Genomic DNA, 17263 nt, shown 5'->3' with positions numbered 1-17263 from the left:
CTGCAAGCTCTTTTCAATGTTGTGTAAATGGATTCGTATAATACAATTTATCTAATAACCCGGAAGTAAGTGAGTGTACGAGCTAAATTTGAATAATTGAACGAAGGTAGATGGAACTTCTTACATTTATTGTATCTATAACAAGATTAAATGCATTGATAGCATTTCTAAGCACCTTTCCATAATAGAGCTTTGCCATTATTCAGAAAGAAAAGATTTCGATTAAAATTACAATCTTCAATTATTATTTTAGAATTTTTATTTAGCCAAACATTTTATTTTTAGGTGTTTGGATCTATTATTTTTCATGGTGTAATAAAAATCATTTGATCACAGGAAGGACCTAGATGAAAATGATACCATTAAATTGATGATATGACAAACAGGATCTTTATTTTACCATTTATTATTATCGCTTTATTGTCATTACGTTTACCCATTATTGTCTAGACAAACACATAAATACAATTACCGTAATAATCGAAGAGACGAACAATAAGTGACAAATCGATGATATTGTATCGATTTAAGATCGTATCTCATTTTTTTTTTTTTTTTTATAATATTAACATACACGTATTACACAATCATCTATCTATTAGTATTATAGACAAAAGAAAGCTGATTCTCGCGTTTAATTATACTATATCGGGCTTGCAAAGCCCTGAGCACTAAAAGATTTACACCGACTACTTGCTATACGTCGAAGATCACGCCACGGCTTCTCTTTTTCTGAACTTGTAAATTGTGGCCTAAAAAATTTCAAATTTCATGATTTTTTTTTTTCATAAAAGAATTAGTGACTTTACTTAAAAAAGAAAGACGATTAAATATGGATATTCTACATTTCAATTGCAAGCATGCTTTACATTGTCAATATAGACATAGAAATAACATCTGAAATTACACACATTATTTTAGCATTATTAATATTATCATTATATTATTATTGTCACTGGTTATTGTCTAATCGAGCTCGTACTTGAACATTGAAAAAGAGACCTTTAGAAACTTAATTAAGCTTAAGCTAAATAAGAAACAATTATTGTACCGAAGATCTGAGATGGAGTAAAAATTACTGGAGCAACGTGCAATTTTATTTAATTGTTTTTCTCTATCTGCAAAAGTTCTATTAAAATTAATTTGAAGAATGTAATCATTTAGATTTTGATATAAATTAAGAAATCAATTGATGAATTTCTTTCTATTGAACTACCACGTTGAGAAAGCTATTACACCAATTAATATTTTCTAAACGTTTATAGTTTACTAATGTTGCTTCGTAAAAAATTGAACGTCGCTCAGTATTTGATTGCAGATGAACTGCTATTTTCTTTACTTTTAGAATAGAGAAATAGTAAGCACTAAATTAAATACAGTACAAAGTCACTATTATATGTGTATATATATATAAAATAGTACGTATTAGATTGTATATTAATAAACAGCTTAACTAATTCATCTTATAAAAGTTTCTGTCGCTAGTGATAAATAATCTACAACAAATAGTTATCAGACATAGAGTACCTTACACCAAAAATAATACTTCTTTCTCTAATTTTAGAGTTCAAGAAATTTTCAGACGACATTGATTATAACAACAAACATAATAGTAATGGAGAAGCTTGTTCTATGTCATATTGTCTTATTTCTTTAAAGAAATTGCTGAAATGTAAATCCTTTTATTTAAATTCAATAATAGTGTAAAGAATAGTGTACGAAGTTTCTTTATCCTCTGCAGATCAATCAAGAAAAATCACTAGCAACGATTTGATGAAGTTATACCAATTGTAGATATATACCTGGAAAAAATCCCTAAAGAAAATTTAATTTTATTAAGCAATATACGTAAACTTCCTCAATTTTACCTTCTTCTGTAAATTATTTGAAGATTATGCTGAAATATAAAGAAAGCAATAGTATTTCCCTATATAAATACATTATAAAGTTTTTTTATCTTATGTAGATAAACCGAAAAAAGTCACTAGCAACGATTTACCAACTGTAAGTACGTAACTGAAAAAACCCCTAAAGAAAATTTAATTTTCTGAAGTTGAATAACATATAGTTGCCCAATTTTATGTCTCTAAAGATTGTTTAAGAGATGTACGAGAGAATATTCCAATGGTATAATAATCTCATAAGTGATAAAATGTTAAGTGAAGTTTTAAATGGTCCGCGGTGAGCTAGGGAGTTTCTGACGTAGGTAATTATCGGTAGTCGGTAACCCAAGAAACCTTTTGAAGCCGTGTCGACAATCTCCTTGCAAGGCTTGAATGTAGCCTTGAGGTTGTTTGAATGACCTTGCGTTGAAGTTTCGTCTTAGCGACCTTGGCGACGGGGCGATGGAGTAGTCGGACGAGGGCCCATCTGCGGGATTCTCCCTAAAATACATACCTAACGTTATTCGTGTCGGTACACTAATAAATGTCCCTAGGCAGACGGCAAGTTACTAGTCTACACAGCACACAAAATCTGCTTTATCTATCAGTAACTATCCTCTTTGCTATTTGGCGATGTCTAAACATTTACTTGCTAAAATGTAAAACAGAGTAACAGATATGAAAAATACCATCAATATTATGATTAATAGAGTCCTGATTGATTGCTGCGAAAAAAATATGGAAGATATAAGCACATAGGACAATTATATTATTCATTGAAGACTGAAATCAGTTGATGAGCAATGCGATACATTAAATTTTAATATTTAACACTTAAAGTAAAATGACCAGATGTAATAATTTGAATTTTCTGCTGATTCGAAGAATAAAATTGTAGCAATCTTGCCTCCAGAAAATCCGGTCAATTTACATTAAAGACAGTCGATGTTTGATTAAAACAAGAATTTTTATTCTTAATGAAGCATTGTCTGTCTGCACACTAAACTAACTGTACAGGGCAGTCTATACATTAACCATCAACATCATAAAATATGAAAGAAACTTAGAAAATTTTACAAACTTTACAGACAACCCTGTAAAGCGAATCAACAATATATTCATCAATCTATCAACAAACAGCTCTAAAACTATCTATGATATCCTCCTCTTAAAACCAGCTAGCCCAGCACATTTCAGCTGCCTAGACATCTACCATCAGCGCTCTAAATCTTTCTAAGGCACCATAGATTCGCTCTAACATCGAGACACCTACATGGCAGCTAACTACCGCAGATGTATAATAATAACAAGAAGAAAAATTATAGCAAATGAAGATGTTTTGATGAACATGAATGGTGAAACATCGACTTGCTTGCTCTATGACATCCACGAGGATCTCTTCTTTCTCTAATGATGCTTTTTCCTTGAACAATTACTCTATCTTTCCATCGTGTCGACGTTTTGGCACTGGGTCGATGATGATGTTGCAGCTCGCATGATGACATTGCACGACATAGTGGAGAGTGGATGACAGAGACAAGTGCGAAGAGGAAAGGAAGAGACAGATATACACAGAGAGAGAGATATATGTATATACTCGCAGGTGAGAACCTAATGGTCTGACCTGCTAATCAAATACCGGGGCGATCGCGAAAATCGCGCTGCCCTTATTGATGGTAGCCAACCGCTACGTGCCAGGGAGCCGATGTGTCTTTTACTTGCTTGAAAAGTTTCCGGGTAGCCGAACTGGTCTACCGATGGCATCTCCACTGCGGGACCTGTTTCTGACATTCACAGATTGCGCTCGATTTACCCCGAATCATTGATTCCGGCATTCGGCATTGTCTCACACGGATGTATATTACAGGGTGACTCGAAATTGGGTGCAACGAAGGCTTAAACTTTATGCAATAATAAAGGGTCGTAAATTAATAATTTTACAAAGTCGTAGGGGGCACTTGTCAATTTTCAACTTTACAAAATTATTAATTTTGGAATTGTTTATTATTGTAGAAAGTTTAAACTAATTCAGTTGGTTCAGGGCTATACAAGTGTAGAAGAGGAGAGCCTAGGGAAATCTTAGGAAGCCTCGTTGCAACATGGTAGACTTCCTTAGGAAAAATAGCCATGTAGAAAAAAATAATTATTATTTTTGCATTTAATTGCAATTTCTAAATAGTATAGCAAATGACAGGGCCTTCCTCCTGCACAATTTCAAAATATTAATAAAAATGAAATGTATTACTTACCCAAGAACCTCTTCTCGGCATTTGGATACTGTCCATTAAGTGCCTCCATCATTTCTTCGTAATCAAAGACGTTCGTGTTCTGCATCACCGGCAAAGGGTAATCATCCGAGAAATCGATCTGCCTCTTGAGTCTCCTATCGCTCATACCATCCCTCGTTTCATAATCATTCGACTTCTCTCCATCCTCGTAATCCTCGTTCTGATTAACCAACTCCTGAAGATCCAGCAAGTAGTTTCTCGCGTTCAGCTCGTCGGACAGGGATCTGCCGTGACGGGAAAGGGCTCTCAGGATTACGGTTCCGGGCACGGAAAGTCCTCGTTTCAACGTGACAGGCCAGGCGGAATTCTTCGCCAACGAAGCGACGCTTCTTTGATCCCGAACAGGGAAATCACCGATTCTAGCCAAAGAACCGACGTAACGTTTCCCATATGGCAGACCATAGTTTCTGGCTACGGAGGCGACGTTTCTTTTGCCGTTCTGAGGTAAAGTGAAGGTCCTCGCCAAGGATGCCACGTTCCTTTTGCCTGCCAAAGGTACCAGAGGAGTTTTGTTGCTCTTGCTTTGAAGCTCGTAATCGCGAACAAGGGAGGCGATGTTTCGTCTACCTGGTGGTAAGGCAAAATCTCTGGCCAATGTCCCCACGTTTCGCTTTTCCACTGATTCCTCGGAATTCTGATTTACGTGGAGCAGGTAGTCCTGAGGAATTTCTGCGCCGGAGCCACTCTGATTGCTGCGGGGATTAATATTTTTGGAAATTGATCGCTGTGCAAGTTTTGATATTATAATAAACCTATAATTTGTATTTGCAAATGTATAATAATAATTAATAAATATTAATATTTAACTTCGTTTGATTTAATTTATTCACCTTTTATAATTACTATATCTTTGATATTAATTATTAATCATTACCGTACCTAGAAATAACAGCCCTCTTTTCCTGGTCATCCTCCTTCTCACCCAAACGATCCTGGATGCTGATCGGTAGATCATCATTTTTAGCAAGCATCGCGATGCTTCGTTTTTGTGATTCTGACAATAATTCTGTCTCTAGATTGTCATCGTACAATCGTCCAAGTAAATCAGTAAATCTCTGTGTTCTTCCATTCATAGCGAAACCAGGATCCATGTTTGAGTACAATTGCGAATAAACACGGCTAGGAACACAGATCTCTGGATCATCGGATTCTTCGGCCAAGGCTCTCAAACGTGCAATGTCGTTACGATTTCTTGTGTCCACCCTTACTGTTCTTGAATAGGCGGCCAAATTCGGGTTCACTTCCGGTAAACGTAATAGCGACAGGAAAGTCGTTCTAGGCATACACTGAATACTGTCTTCATTCTGGCATGTCACCTGAAAAAAAAAAATATTACTAATTAGCATCTGTTCTAAAAGTATTATTGTGTGAAATGTTTTTTCATTTTTCAACCAGTTTCGTTCGATTATTAAGTAACAATTCCTTTTCCATAAAGGTATACTCATTTTTAGTATCGAACACTTTCTCACCACTTTCACTTTGCATCAATGCTTGTTCACCTAATGGTGTTTCAAGAGTACACACCAAACAAAGTACAGACAATTCGATTATTTCATTGACTACGGTGCTTTTAATTTAACCAGATGAAACTTTCTGGTAAAACAATTTCAACCATCACGTCATATTTCAGGTAGCTTCAGAAATTCTAAATATGCACTGTCAGGTGCAGGAACGCCCTCAATATCAAAGGTCAATTTTTAAAAAAAAGATAGTTCCAATAAGTTTTATTTTGAATAAGAATATTACATTTTTTTTTATTAAAGACACATCTGAAGAATATTGTAATGTCGTTAGAGAAAACAGAAGAATACTAAGTGTTACAGATAAGAATAATTGTGTTACATCATGTGGTAATTATAAGATCTAATTGAGCGAAATCCATTTCAATTACGTGAAAAATTAGCGAAACGTATGCGGCAATACGTTCTATTTTGGTTACGTTACACAATTCGATGCACACGTGTGTGCAGTTTGGTTGCACGGGTGCAGCAATTGTGCAACAAAGTTTAATTCAATCCGCATTTTGTGAAGCATACGTAATTCTCTTTCAGCAATATGTTTCAGTCGTACTACAATTTCAACAAGTTTCTAATTTTCACACCCTTTTGCATTTCGATGCTGCATTCACCAAATTTTCTACTTTCACTCAAAACTTGTTTAGCGATTAACCAAGCGTTTATTAAACACAATTTTAATTAATCCAGAAGAGGTATTTTTAAGCTGAAAAAGAAAAAGTGAAATGAGAGTGTAATAAATATGGTACCACTTATGATTCATACACCAATTCATTAATTTCAAAGAATTTATTAATTTTACTACTATAAAGTTCAAAAGTAACAGACACGATAACAAAAGAATTATGTAATTCTAATTCAATCTTACGAACTGTGTTAGACGAACTTTATTCATACACTGATATGCATAGTAGCATTAACATTGTTAGCTGGTTAAACTAATTAATACTGCATCACATAGCTATTGAAGTAGAGAACGTTTCCATGCTTACTGTGTTGATTTGATACGTTTCGAGGAAACCTTACTATTAATTAACGATTCTTTGTTACTTGGAGAATAATAGATTCAGATTCCTGCCACGGAGCGTATTACAGTATCAGAAACACGTGTTCGTACCTATTGTATTAATGTTTGTTTACTGAAGGCCAATTACCTTGGTTAAAATTAATCGAGGACTAAATTGATATATACTGAAGACCTTCTAATTATTTTTAACTCGACAATTTCAAACAGCTGAAAACAAAATTTTCTAACAATTTATGATAATTAGATATTGTTTATAACTTGTTTGCAACTAATAAGAGAAATACAAGTACCGATATTATTTATACAAAATCAATGATTATATCGCTTCGAACGACGTTTAATTATCATAAACACACGAAATTAATTTTCGATGACAGGACGGGTATTTAATTACGTCCAGCTGTCCGTCATTTTTCATGTCATGCATTAATTCCGCTGTTTCGACCGTGAATTCCAGTCTGAACATTTCTCCAAAACATTTCTTTCAAAAATTAAATGTCAGCACTTGACATTTGATACCCACAGGTACATACACTGAATACAACGTAACACGTTCCTTCTCTAAATAATTATATGCAGATGCTCATTTTGAGTTTCATATCCAGTCAGTAAAATGTATCATAATTTTATTTCTTCTTTAATTAAATATTTATTCAAGAAAATTTTTCTTCGTGAGATTCATATTTGGATTTTCTTCACCCTTTCATCATGAATCGTTGTCAATTACTTTATCAAGTTCCATATCATATGAAAATTGCATTAAAATTGAGATGGATCATTTGGGTAATGTTCCTTGTAAAATGCAAATGCAATTCACGCAGAGAAAATAGAAAAGTTGGGAACAGATCGTTTGGAAATTTGATGCATAGAACAGTGTTAGTTTATCAAAGCATCATCTGATATTATAGGATAAATTATCTACGAGATATCAAGCGAAAAATAAGATTTCAGTGAAGCGTTACATATTCTATAGCGTGACGTCCATCAGAAGAATTTTTCCTTCAAAATATATATTATGTTCTCGATATTACTTTTTTGACTACTTATACATAAGGCAATTCGAGACGTGCAACGCATAGAGTCATTGTCATCCTGCTCATGACCGTACAGACACTGTACACAGTACTTTTGAAATATTCATTCCCATACGCGACGTTTAATCCAATTAGCAGCTGCAGAATATAGAGTTACCAACAATTCGAAACTAATTTTCATCGATATACACACAATCGTGCGTTTGATTTCGAATTATAAACAGAATTGAAACCATAACAAACGCCTATGGATCGTGGCTCTACCTACGCCTTTTGTGACTTGGTAATTTATAAACGTGTTATTCTAAAAAAGGACTAGTCATTTATGACGATTAATTAACCATTAAACGGTGGAATCTGGATCAATCGTGACCCAAACTTACAAAACATGTACAAGGATGTATATGTGGTCCGCTGGACCATGGTCAGTTAAATAATGAATTTGGAATTTTATATAATTAATACATTGTTATATTTCTAATGAATTGACAAATTTTCTGACACTAATTATTATTACATACTATCTTGATTAAATACTTCGTTTTCAGCGCAAACATAAACCCGGTATACATATACCACCATAGAAATGTAATTTAATTTACGTGAGCAAGGGTAAAGCTGTTATACTTGAATGAAGAAACAGGATGCGACATGGTCAGATTTAATGAGATTTAATAATTATCAGTGACTCGACTGTCTAATCTAAGCCTGTTAATTAATAATAAATTTTCTGATACTTTACTGATCGAATCTAGGATCTGAGGGTAGCGTAATAATTTAGAAGAAAATCAACAATGATTTCACGATATTTAATATACTAATGTCCTTGACAAAGATAACCATAAAAAACCGGAAACGCAACGACAAGTGACAAAGCATTTTCCAATTCACCGGAAACGAGTTTCAATAACAACCACTCTAAAAGCACGGTTTCCTTTTTCCTTGAAGGATGTATTTGGTATGCTCCTCGCATTTTATTCCTACTTTACATAAAATGCATTCCAAGCGTTTTTATCGTTATATTGCACAGGTTTGCAAATGTTTCTCTCTCACTATCGTCACAACACGTACAGGGTGTAAAAAAATTAAATGTCACGAACCATGTGGGGTGATTCTACACCTCTGGATCGGTGGAGTTCTGTCAAAGAAAGCGACCGGAAAATTGACCTTGACCCCTAATCTTAAGGTCAAATTTTTGAATTGGCTTATCGTATAGTGCTCATCGGAACCATGTGCTGGAAATCAACCCTTCCCCTAGAAAAAAGCCGTCTCTTGGCGCGTCAGTCTCGCGTATCGCTCGAATTTCATGCTATAGGACAATTCTTGAATTTCAATCACAATACCAGCATATAGGAAGACAAAATAACAACTGTATAAATAACAATAATAAAAGTAATACAATAATAATAAAAATATAATAGAAAAGAATTATATAAAATAATAGTATAAAAAATAATAATATATGATATAAGATAATATAAACAACAATAATATGTGATACAAGATAATAATAGAAAAAATAATATGTAATATAATAATAAATATAATAAGGTAATAAATGTGATAAAATAATTTAATTAAAATAATTTAATTACCTGTTGACGGACGGGTGTGCTATTGACGAAGCGGGACGAAATTATTTTAGCTCGTAAGATATGCGTTTATATTCGAAGTGCAAAACTTCAGTGAATTAAATTTTTATTTTCATTTAAACGCAGTAGTTATTTTGTCTTTTTAAATATGCTCTCTTAGAATTTACCCTTCCTATATGCTGGCATTGTGATTGAAATTTAAGAATTGTCCTATAGCATGAAATTCGAGCGATACGCGAGACTGATGCCCCAAGATCACTGGAGAGGGATACCGCGCGACTCAACGTTTAATGCATTAACGTATAAGGAAACTTTGACGGCTTTTTTCTAGGGGAAGGGTTGATTTCCGTCACATGATTCCTTTCAGACTGTTTATCCCCTCGATGAGCACTATACGATAAGCCAATAAAAAAATTTGATCTTGAAATTAGGGGTCAAGGTCAATACTGCGGTCGCTTTCTTTGACAGATCTCCACCGATCCAGAGGTGTAGAATCACCCCACATGGTTCGTGACATTTAATTTTTTTACACCCTGTACTTTATATCCTTTCAATTCGAAGAGGATTTCAAACAAGATCTAAGAACCGAGGTGATTTATTTTTTAAATTATTTAATTTTAAATTAATGATAAATATATAAAAATCTCAAATCATGCCAATTGGAATTTATTCCAATATAAAAATACGATAGAATAAATATGAATTCCAATTTTCTTTCTCTTTCTGCAATTTTCTATCAGTTACCAGATATGCTTGTTCAAGCATAAAAATTCGTCTGGCAATTACGTAAACACACATGTTACCAGTAGAAACGTTCGTCAAGCAATTTCGTCGATATTTTCTCGACCAGTTCACGGGGGTGGTGTAAGTGACAAGAATAAATCACGATACACGTGTCCTGGGACGAGTACACATCAAGTGATAACACGTTCGTACGGATATGATTAATATACCTGGCAAAAAGCCACTGACGAAATTCCTCTTCACCTTTGTTATTTTATGAAGGAAACTAAATATTCAATATATTTAATAACTAGGAATAACAATAGAGCTCCAAGAAAAATATTTATTATTATTCTATATAAAAATTTATTTTATTTCTAAAATACTTTAATCAAATTTTAAAATATAAAATAATTAAAAGAATTTTGAAAACATATTCTAAAAGATTAAATTGCCAATTAATTATATATAAATTATTCTTTCTTTATGTTTCTTTAAAAATTGGAAATCATATGTATACGAAATATTTATGACAATAATTATAATCGACAAATTTCGTTATCTCTTTTTCATAAAAACTGGATTAATAACGGAAAGAGGAATATTTGGATGAGATTAAACGGAGCTTTTAAATACCGGATGCAAAAGATATAATAACTGTTTCAACCTTTGGGATCATTTGGAACATTTTATGTATTATTGTCGACAATTTATCCGATGAAACGTTATACATAAATTTATATCACTGTTATTATGAATAAGCTGGTATTTGGAGATGGTATTTGGACATAAAGGCAAGAGAAAATTATACAGGAAGAGAGATATGAAATGTTTGTTTTTTAAAAATGAAAATCATAATGTATGATATCCTTTAAAGATAGGCTTCCAGTCTTCTGAATTAACATGCTCATTAATCTTAACGTGGAACATAAAAAGGCACCGAAAACGTTTACACGATAATTAAAAAATGCAGTCAACTGAATACCTAACAACTGTTTTCGATAAATGCTAAATAAAATGTGTGGTATGCACTAGTTGAACGCTTGGAATTTTATACAAAGGGAACTTGGGGAATTTCTGCCGGTGAATAACAACATTTTGACAAGTTTGGGTTTAAATAATTCACAAGTGGAATTAATTTAACAATTTAAATACCTCAGTAAGAAACATCCTAAACGTAGAAGCACTTTATAATTTTATAAAAATTTTTTCGTACGTGTCCTTTTTTTTCATTTTCACTTCAAGGTTCTTTCGTGTACATGATTTATCAACTTTAAAACATCAATTTAAGAAAAAAAAAATGAATTTCTTTCAAAAGAAAACGTCGATGGTTCAGAACGAACCCGAGGGTGGTGGTTCATGATAGTGAATAGATGTTCGTTCGTGCGCGAATTTTACGAAGGGAAAACTCAAATGAACGACCTTTCGTTATCATTCCGTTCCGGGAATTTTGTACTAGGATCCTTTTTAATCGAAGAGGGTAGCATTTGCTTCGCGGAAAGTATCTCTGCTCATAAATCGTCCGTTTCAAGGAAACAAGACTATTTCGACGAAGCTACCACGCGATTAACGTTTAAAGTGACCTGAATTAATAACTACAGGCAGCTAAGTCATATTATCAGCTTACCCCAGGAATATCATTTCAATACACCTTTTTTTTTAAATTCCTTGTCAGTTTAACTGATCACCAATTATTATATCTTTTGGATAATTATAAAACATTTATGTAGTTATTTTCTGAAAACTTTAAGCTTTAATTTGATGTATCATAAGCGGTATTTTGTAATACTTTTGTGTCATGAAATCGTCTTAGAATTTTCATTTATGGAAAATGGGTGCTTGAGATGGTACAACTACAGTGTTCGTTGCGATCCACAACTACTCCTTTTGTATTAAGAATATTAATGAAGTGTTAATATTGTAATATTTAGTAAAATTTAGTAAGCTTCGATTTGATGTATCACAAGTGCCATTTTGTGATACTTTTGTGTCATGATATTGTCTTAGAATTTTCATCTATTGAAAATGGGCGCTTGAGATGGTACAACTACGGTGTTCGTTGCGATCCACAACTACTCATTTTCTGTTAAAAATATTAATGAAGTGTTAATATGGTAATGTTTAGTAAAATTTAAGCTTTAATTTGATATATCACAAGTGCCATTTCGTCATACTTTTGTGTCATGAAATCGTATGAGACTTTTTACAACTAAATGTTATTCAAAACACGAAATGAAACAAACTGACGTGACCAAAGTATCGTCTTAAATCAAATATGTTCCAAAATATATGTAGGTGCATTTGAGACCCATACGATACGTCCTCATTTACTCTCATCACGCTTTCCCCAAAACGGAAATTACTGATGGGCGATAGAAGCGCAACGATGCTACGAAGAAGGTCCTCGAGATTACACAAGAATTCAAGGCTTGATAAATTTCACACCTCTTATTGTTTATTGTATTGCCATTAGATATCTCTATGAATTTTTTATTTATTAAAAAAATATTAGTAATTGATGTGTAATTTCTTAATATTCAATTTGATAAAAATCTAGTACTTCAAAGTGACAGAGAAAATATTATTTAAACTAATGTTACGTAACTTATTATGTAATATAGTATAGCTTTGAGATCAACCTAGTGTAAATGAAGGAATGTAAATGAAGTTTGGCATGTGTTATCTGCAGATCATAGTTCACCATCTAAATTAAAAAGACAATGCTCAACCACTCTACGAAACTAATTAACTATCCTTCCAAGGATAACACGTTTTCTTGACAGCAATTGCTTCACTGAACACACGAAACGAACGAAAATGTTTTTCTAATAAAAACGACTATCACTTGCATTTTACGTTTCATATCAGTTTGAAGCTTAAGGTTTGCTAAAAGTGACTAAAATAATAATAATATGCTTTGGAAAATACTACAAGACAATTCTAAAAAGAATATCTAAGTCCTCTTGACAATATTATAGAATATTTTTAAAAAATATAAAAATTTTCCTTTTAAAATATTCCAACATGTTTACTTAGGAAAAAGAATATTTTTCAAAAAAAGAACAATTAAACACACAGACACCATCATTCTTTTCTTCCCATCTATTTCAAAATACTGAAAAAAAAGAGAGAAAAAAAAATGAAAATCTATTGAAAACTTTCGGCCAAAAATCTATTGAAACCCGAAACGCACAGCCGGACCGTTAATGGAGAGAAAAATGGAAATCCGGTGCTCGCCATCGGCGTCACGAAGTTCTGGAGATGTTGCGGCCCTAGAGAAGGACGCGCCCTATACAAATTTACAGTGTGAAATTAAAAAACTTGCAACTTTTGTTCGAACAGACTTGAAACTTCCTGAAGGTAGCTGGTAAAGTTTTCAGCCACTTACTTAGCCGACAGCAAATAAAACTTGACGATGAATGGAGCAGGGAAACTGGCTTGTCTAAAGAACAATGCTGCTATCGAATAGCACGCAGAGGATCGATTGCCTTTTTAGTCCCTTTTATCTGTTAATCGCGTTAGAAAAACGAACCTTTTCAACACGGATCTTACGCGATGCACCTTGCACGCTTTTCGTTATCTCTTCATGAACTGTGTCAATCGAATATCTTTTCACAAAACTGTACAATACTCATGATATTGCACAGCAAAAAAAAGAGGATTTGCAAGAACAAAGACGTATTGAAAGAATTTTTAGGCCAAAATTTTATATAGTCAAGTGCAACACAGTCTGCTTTTAACAAATTGTTCCCAAAATAATAAATTATTAAAGATCTGCCAATTTCTATATTGCAAAATTATAGAATAGTAATTTAAAAATCTATTTCAATTTCTTTTTTATTTGGCAAATTACTAATTAATTGATGTAAAAATTGTTTAATAATAAAAATAATTTTGAAAAATGTAACCTAATGGCAATACTAAATGCAAGTCTTGTATTTAATTAGCTATTAAAAATACTGTGTCAGCAAAAGAGTTTAACACAGAATTGTTCCACAATTTCTTTTTGACGCTTTCATCTATTTTATGCAAATCAACACGTGCCTAGTATCAGTTTGAGTGGATCGCGAGCAAAAATATCCTGATTAAATCCTTTGGTAAGCAAATCCTCTAATTGCTCTAGTTTTTTAAGAAAACGCTGTTCTGAATATCAAAAGACTTATTAAGTATTCTGAAACGTGTTATTAAGTAGTCTCTTCTCCATTCAATATCAATTAATCAATTTCCTGAAATCTTTTTATTCTGATTCAACAATGTGACAGTGTCAAGGTAAATCTCTTTTCATAACAAAATTTGTTTGTCACGCCAAATGATAAAAACTAATTATCATAATAACAGAAAAAGAAAGATAAATTTATAATAGCATTAATATTATATTAATCAGATATTAAATTGGAATTAAAATAATAATAATAATTTAAAATAGCATTATTATTGTATAAGATACCAAACTGAACGCATAAATTAAAAAATTCAACAAATCTTTCGAAGATATGAGAGTATGTCGGACTATTTACGTGCATTATCACTGCCGCTGACCGCCGCAGTAGTAGTAGTCGACCTACAGTCAGGCATACGATAAATATGGACCGTGCTGGGTACAGGTGTACTCCGCAACATATTTGTCCGACATAATTTCATAAATAAGCTTTATATCTTTCATCTATCATTTTTACATCAACTCGTGTAATAAATCGTCAAAAAACTTCTAATGTAAAATACAGGATATCTCATCATCTAACTATAATATATTATAAAAATGATAACCATAATCCTGTTTGATTGTTCAAAATATTGGAATACGTTCGCAAATAGCATGAAATTTCTGATGAATTATTCATGAAATTCGTAGCATTTGGTGCAGATGATAGAAGATAAAATTGTCGAATTTTCAACGATGAGGTTTAATTATTACCAGAATGCACGGTTCGATGTCTCTCTCTCTCTCCCGTCGCTAGCATTAATCCGATTGATTAAACGATTCCCTTTGTTCCGAAAATCGGAACGTTTTTTAAAAGCTAAGCTAGCCGAACGGTCAAATGCTAAATCTTTAAAGTTTTTAATCGCTAGCGGTGGGCTTTCAAAAATTATTTCCATCGTTTGGAAAACTGATGCACTCTGGATGATAATTACCATTTCTGAATGGACAATATTAGGAACAAAATTAAAAATTCCTTTCCTTGCGAATTACTAATTACAGTATATTAATTAAATTTTATAAAATTAAGAACTATTATGAAAAATAAATTGCTTTAGCAAACCTGAATAAACTGAACTGTAAAATCTACTTCATTATCTAAAAAAAAAAAGAAACTAACTTCAAAAATTTTATAAATATAATAATTATGAACATGAAGACCTAAGTAAAATGAACTACAAATTGACTTATTTATTTAAAAATAAAAGATTAATAAATAAACATTGCAATAACTCACCAGAGGAAGACGAATCTCATTGACGACGAGTACATAGAGTAAAAGGGTGACGAGTTGGCTTCTGATCAGTCCCATTTTCGCGAACGTAATCACAGTGTCCTTCCGCTAAGTGTCTCCAAACCTGAATACCGTTTTCAACCGCGTCCACATCTTTATATACCAATCATTCCATCCTGCGCAGGCGTTGCAACCCCCATAGCGCGCCTCCGCCGAATGGTACACGTTGTACGCACACCATCATCAAGGGGGTGCCGTTCGAGAACTACGCAATATGCATGTGTCCTCCTCTGTACATCACGTCCTTCACGATGGACGTGCTTTTCCCGAAAGAAGTGAAAAAAAAAAAAAAAAGAAAAAGTTAACGTCCAACCAGAATGGAGGTACGATTTTAAACCGAGACTCGGTTAATATGCCGTGGATTATTGCGTGTCCACAGGGAGAGGGTACGTTTTTCATTCACCGAAGCTTTATTGGCACTTTTGACTTCTCCATTTTTTTGTTGTTGTTGTGTTCTCCTTTTCCTTTTTTTTTTTTTTTTTGTTACCGAGGAACGATAGAACTCATCGATTCGCTCGTCCCTCTTTGAGGAAGCGGACATTGTTGCTGAGTTGCATTGTTAGCGACACTTGGTAATTGAATCGAGGACAAAGACCTTCTGTGACTTTATTTTAGACTGGAAAGGTATATATGGAGTGTTCTAAGGGGATTCGTGGATGTTTCTGTCCATTTGTATTCGATTATCTTTTTTTAGACCTAGGTATTCCAATAGCATTGCCATTTAAATTAACACCTTGACTGGAGAGCTGGAGCTATTGAAAATTTCATTAGATAGTAGTTTTAGTTCCAACAAATTTTTTCCAATTATTATTTATCATTTCAAATAGATAAATTAGAAAATGTTTAGTTATAATTTGCTATGAAAAATCAAGCATCATCCATATAGGGTTAACGTATTAAATTACACTGAAAATAATTATTAATATAAAAAAATATAAATGCTATGTTGAATAATATTTTCGGTCCAAATTTTCATTTTCCATGACAAATCACTTTTAATTTCCAATGCAACAGATCTTGACTTACACGTTGATATTAATTATATCGAATTGTCGTTTTCATCCAAAAATTTAATAATAATCATTCGATGAATTAAATCATACCTTCATTACTGTTTTTTCATTTTTGAAATCTGTTTTTCACTTGTATTCTTGTTCCTGCAAACAAGGTTTAGAATTTTAAAACAACGAAACTATGTCAAATATTGAAAAATCAAAGAAAGTCGATATCAATAACGCGAATTTTTGTGAAAAAATTCTCTACTGACGTTGAACTACGCACAAAATTGTGGGTCAATTCAATGTTTTAAAAATAGCTGAAATTAATGCTTTCTATCATACACTTTGGGTGAATAATTCATCAATAATTATTAATAATTTTCAACCGCGTGTAGTCGATGTATTAAAACATCTTTAATCACTAAGAAAGGAAAAGTTTTCCACTAAAACGAGTTTTTTCATTACAAGTATTAAAGCTCCTCTCGATCACTTGACGGCACTCACTTAGTAAGCAAAGCCATAATTAAAGAAGTAATTAAACTGCTTGTCGCTTTCGTTTAATCGTTTAACAATTTCATGAAACAATCATTGTTTGTTGCGTTAAATTGTTTCATATCAAATAATAAATTTTTGAAGGATTAAAATTCCGATATAATTTGGTACTTAAAGTTTAACAATTTAAAGCTTAAAGTTTGAAGAAAATGACTATATA

General features: G+C 32.7%; 1 protein-coding gene across 4 annotated transcripts; it reads right to left on the bottom strand.

Moving 5' to 3' along the window:
- Positions 1-390: 390 nt before the first annotated feature.
- Positions 391-16072, bottom strand: Nplp1 (Neuropeptide-like precursor 1). Of its 4 annotated transcripts, XM_034338182.2 has the most exons (6): positions 15497-16072; positions 5051-5487; positions 4739-4863; positions 4133-4657; positions 3508-3667; positions 391-2384 (listed from the first exon to the last, which is right to left on the bottom strand). In XM_034338182.2, the coding sequence occupies exons 1-6, from the start codon at positions 15569-15571 to the stop codon at positions 2168-2170; spliced, it is 1539 nt and encodes a 512-aa protein (XP_034194073.2). In that variant the 5' UTR covers positions 15572-16072; the 3' UTR covers positions 391-2167. The 4 variants fall into 4 exon arrangements, with proteins under 4 accessions (XP_034194073.2, XP_034194070.2, XP_034194072.2 ...); XM_034338179.2 differs by having other exon boundaries at positions 4133-4863; positions 15497-16071; XM_034338181.2 differs by having other exon boundaries at positions 3508-3661; positions 4133-4863; positions 15497-16071.
- Between the last annotated feature and the right edge of the window lie 1191 nt (positions 16073-17263).

Source organism: Osmia lignaria, chromosome 7 (genome assembly GCF_051020975.1).
Source record: "Osmia lignaria lignaria isolate PbOS001 chromosome 7, iyOsmLign1, whole genome shotgun sequence".
Classification (NCBI taxonomy): Eukaryota; Metazoa; Arthropoda; class Insecta; order Hymenoptera; family Megachilidae; genus Osmia; species Osmia lignaria.
Note: the sequence above shows the minus strand (reverse complement) of the source record. Positions and strands in the feature narration are given on the sequence as shown.

Excerpts from the sequence above, each read along its gene's own strand:
- Nplp1 (XM_034338179.2), bottom strand. The coding sequence starts at position 15,571 with ATGGGACTGATCAGAAGCCAACTCGTCACCCTTTTACTCTATGTACTC. Across the intron at positions 3,668-4,132 it reads TGCCGAGAAGAGGTTCTTGG|AAACAGGTCCCGCAGTGGAG; the intron begins GTAAGTAATACA and ends TGTGAATGTCAG. Across the intron at positions 2,385-3,507 it reads CCCCGGTATTTGATTAGCAG|GGAGAATCCCGCAGATGGGC; the intron begins GTCAGACCATTA and ends TATGTATTTTAG.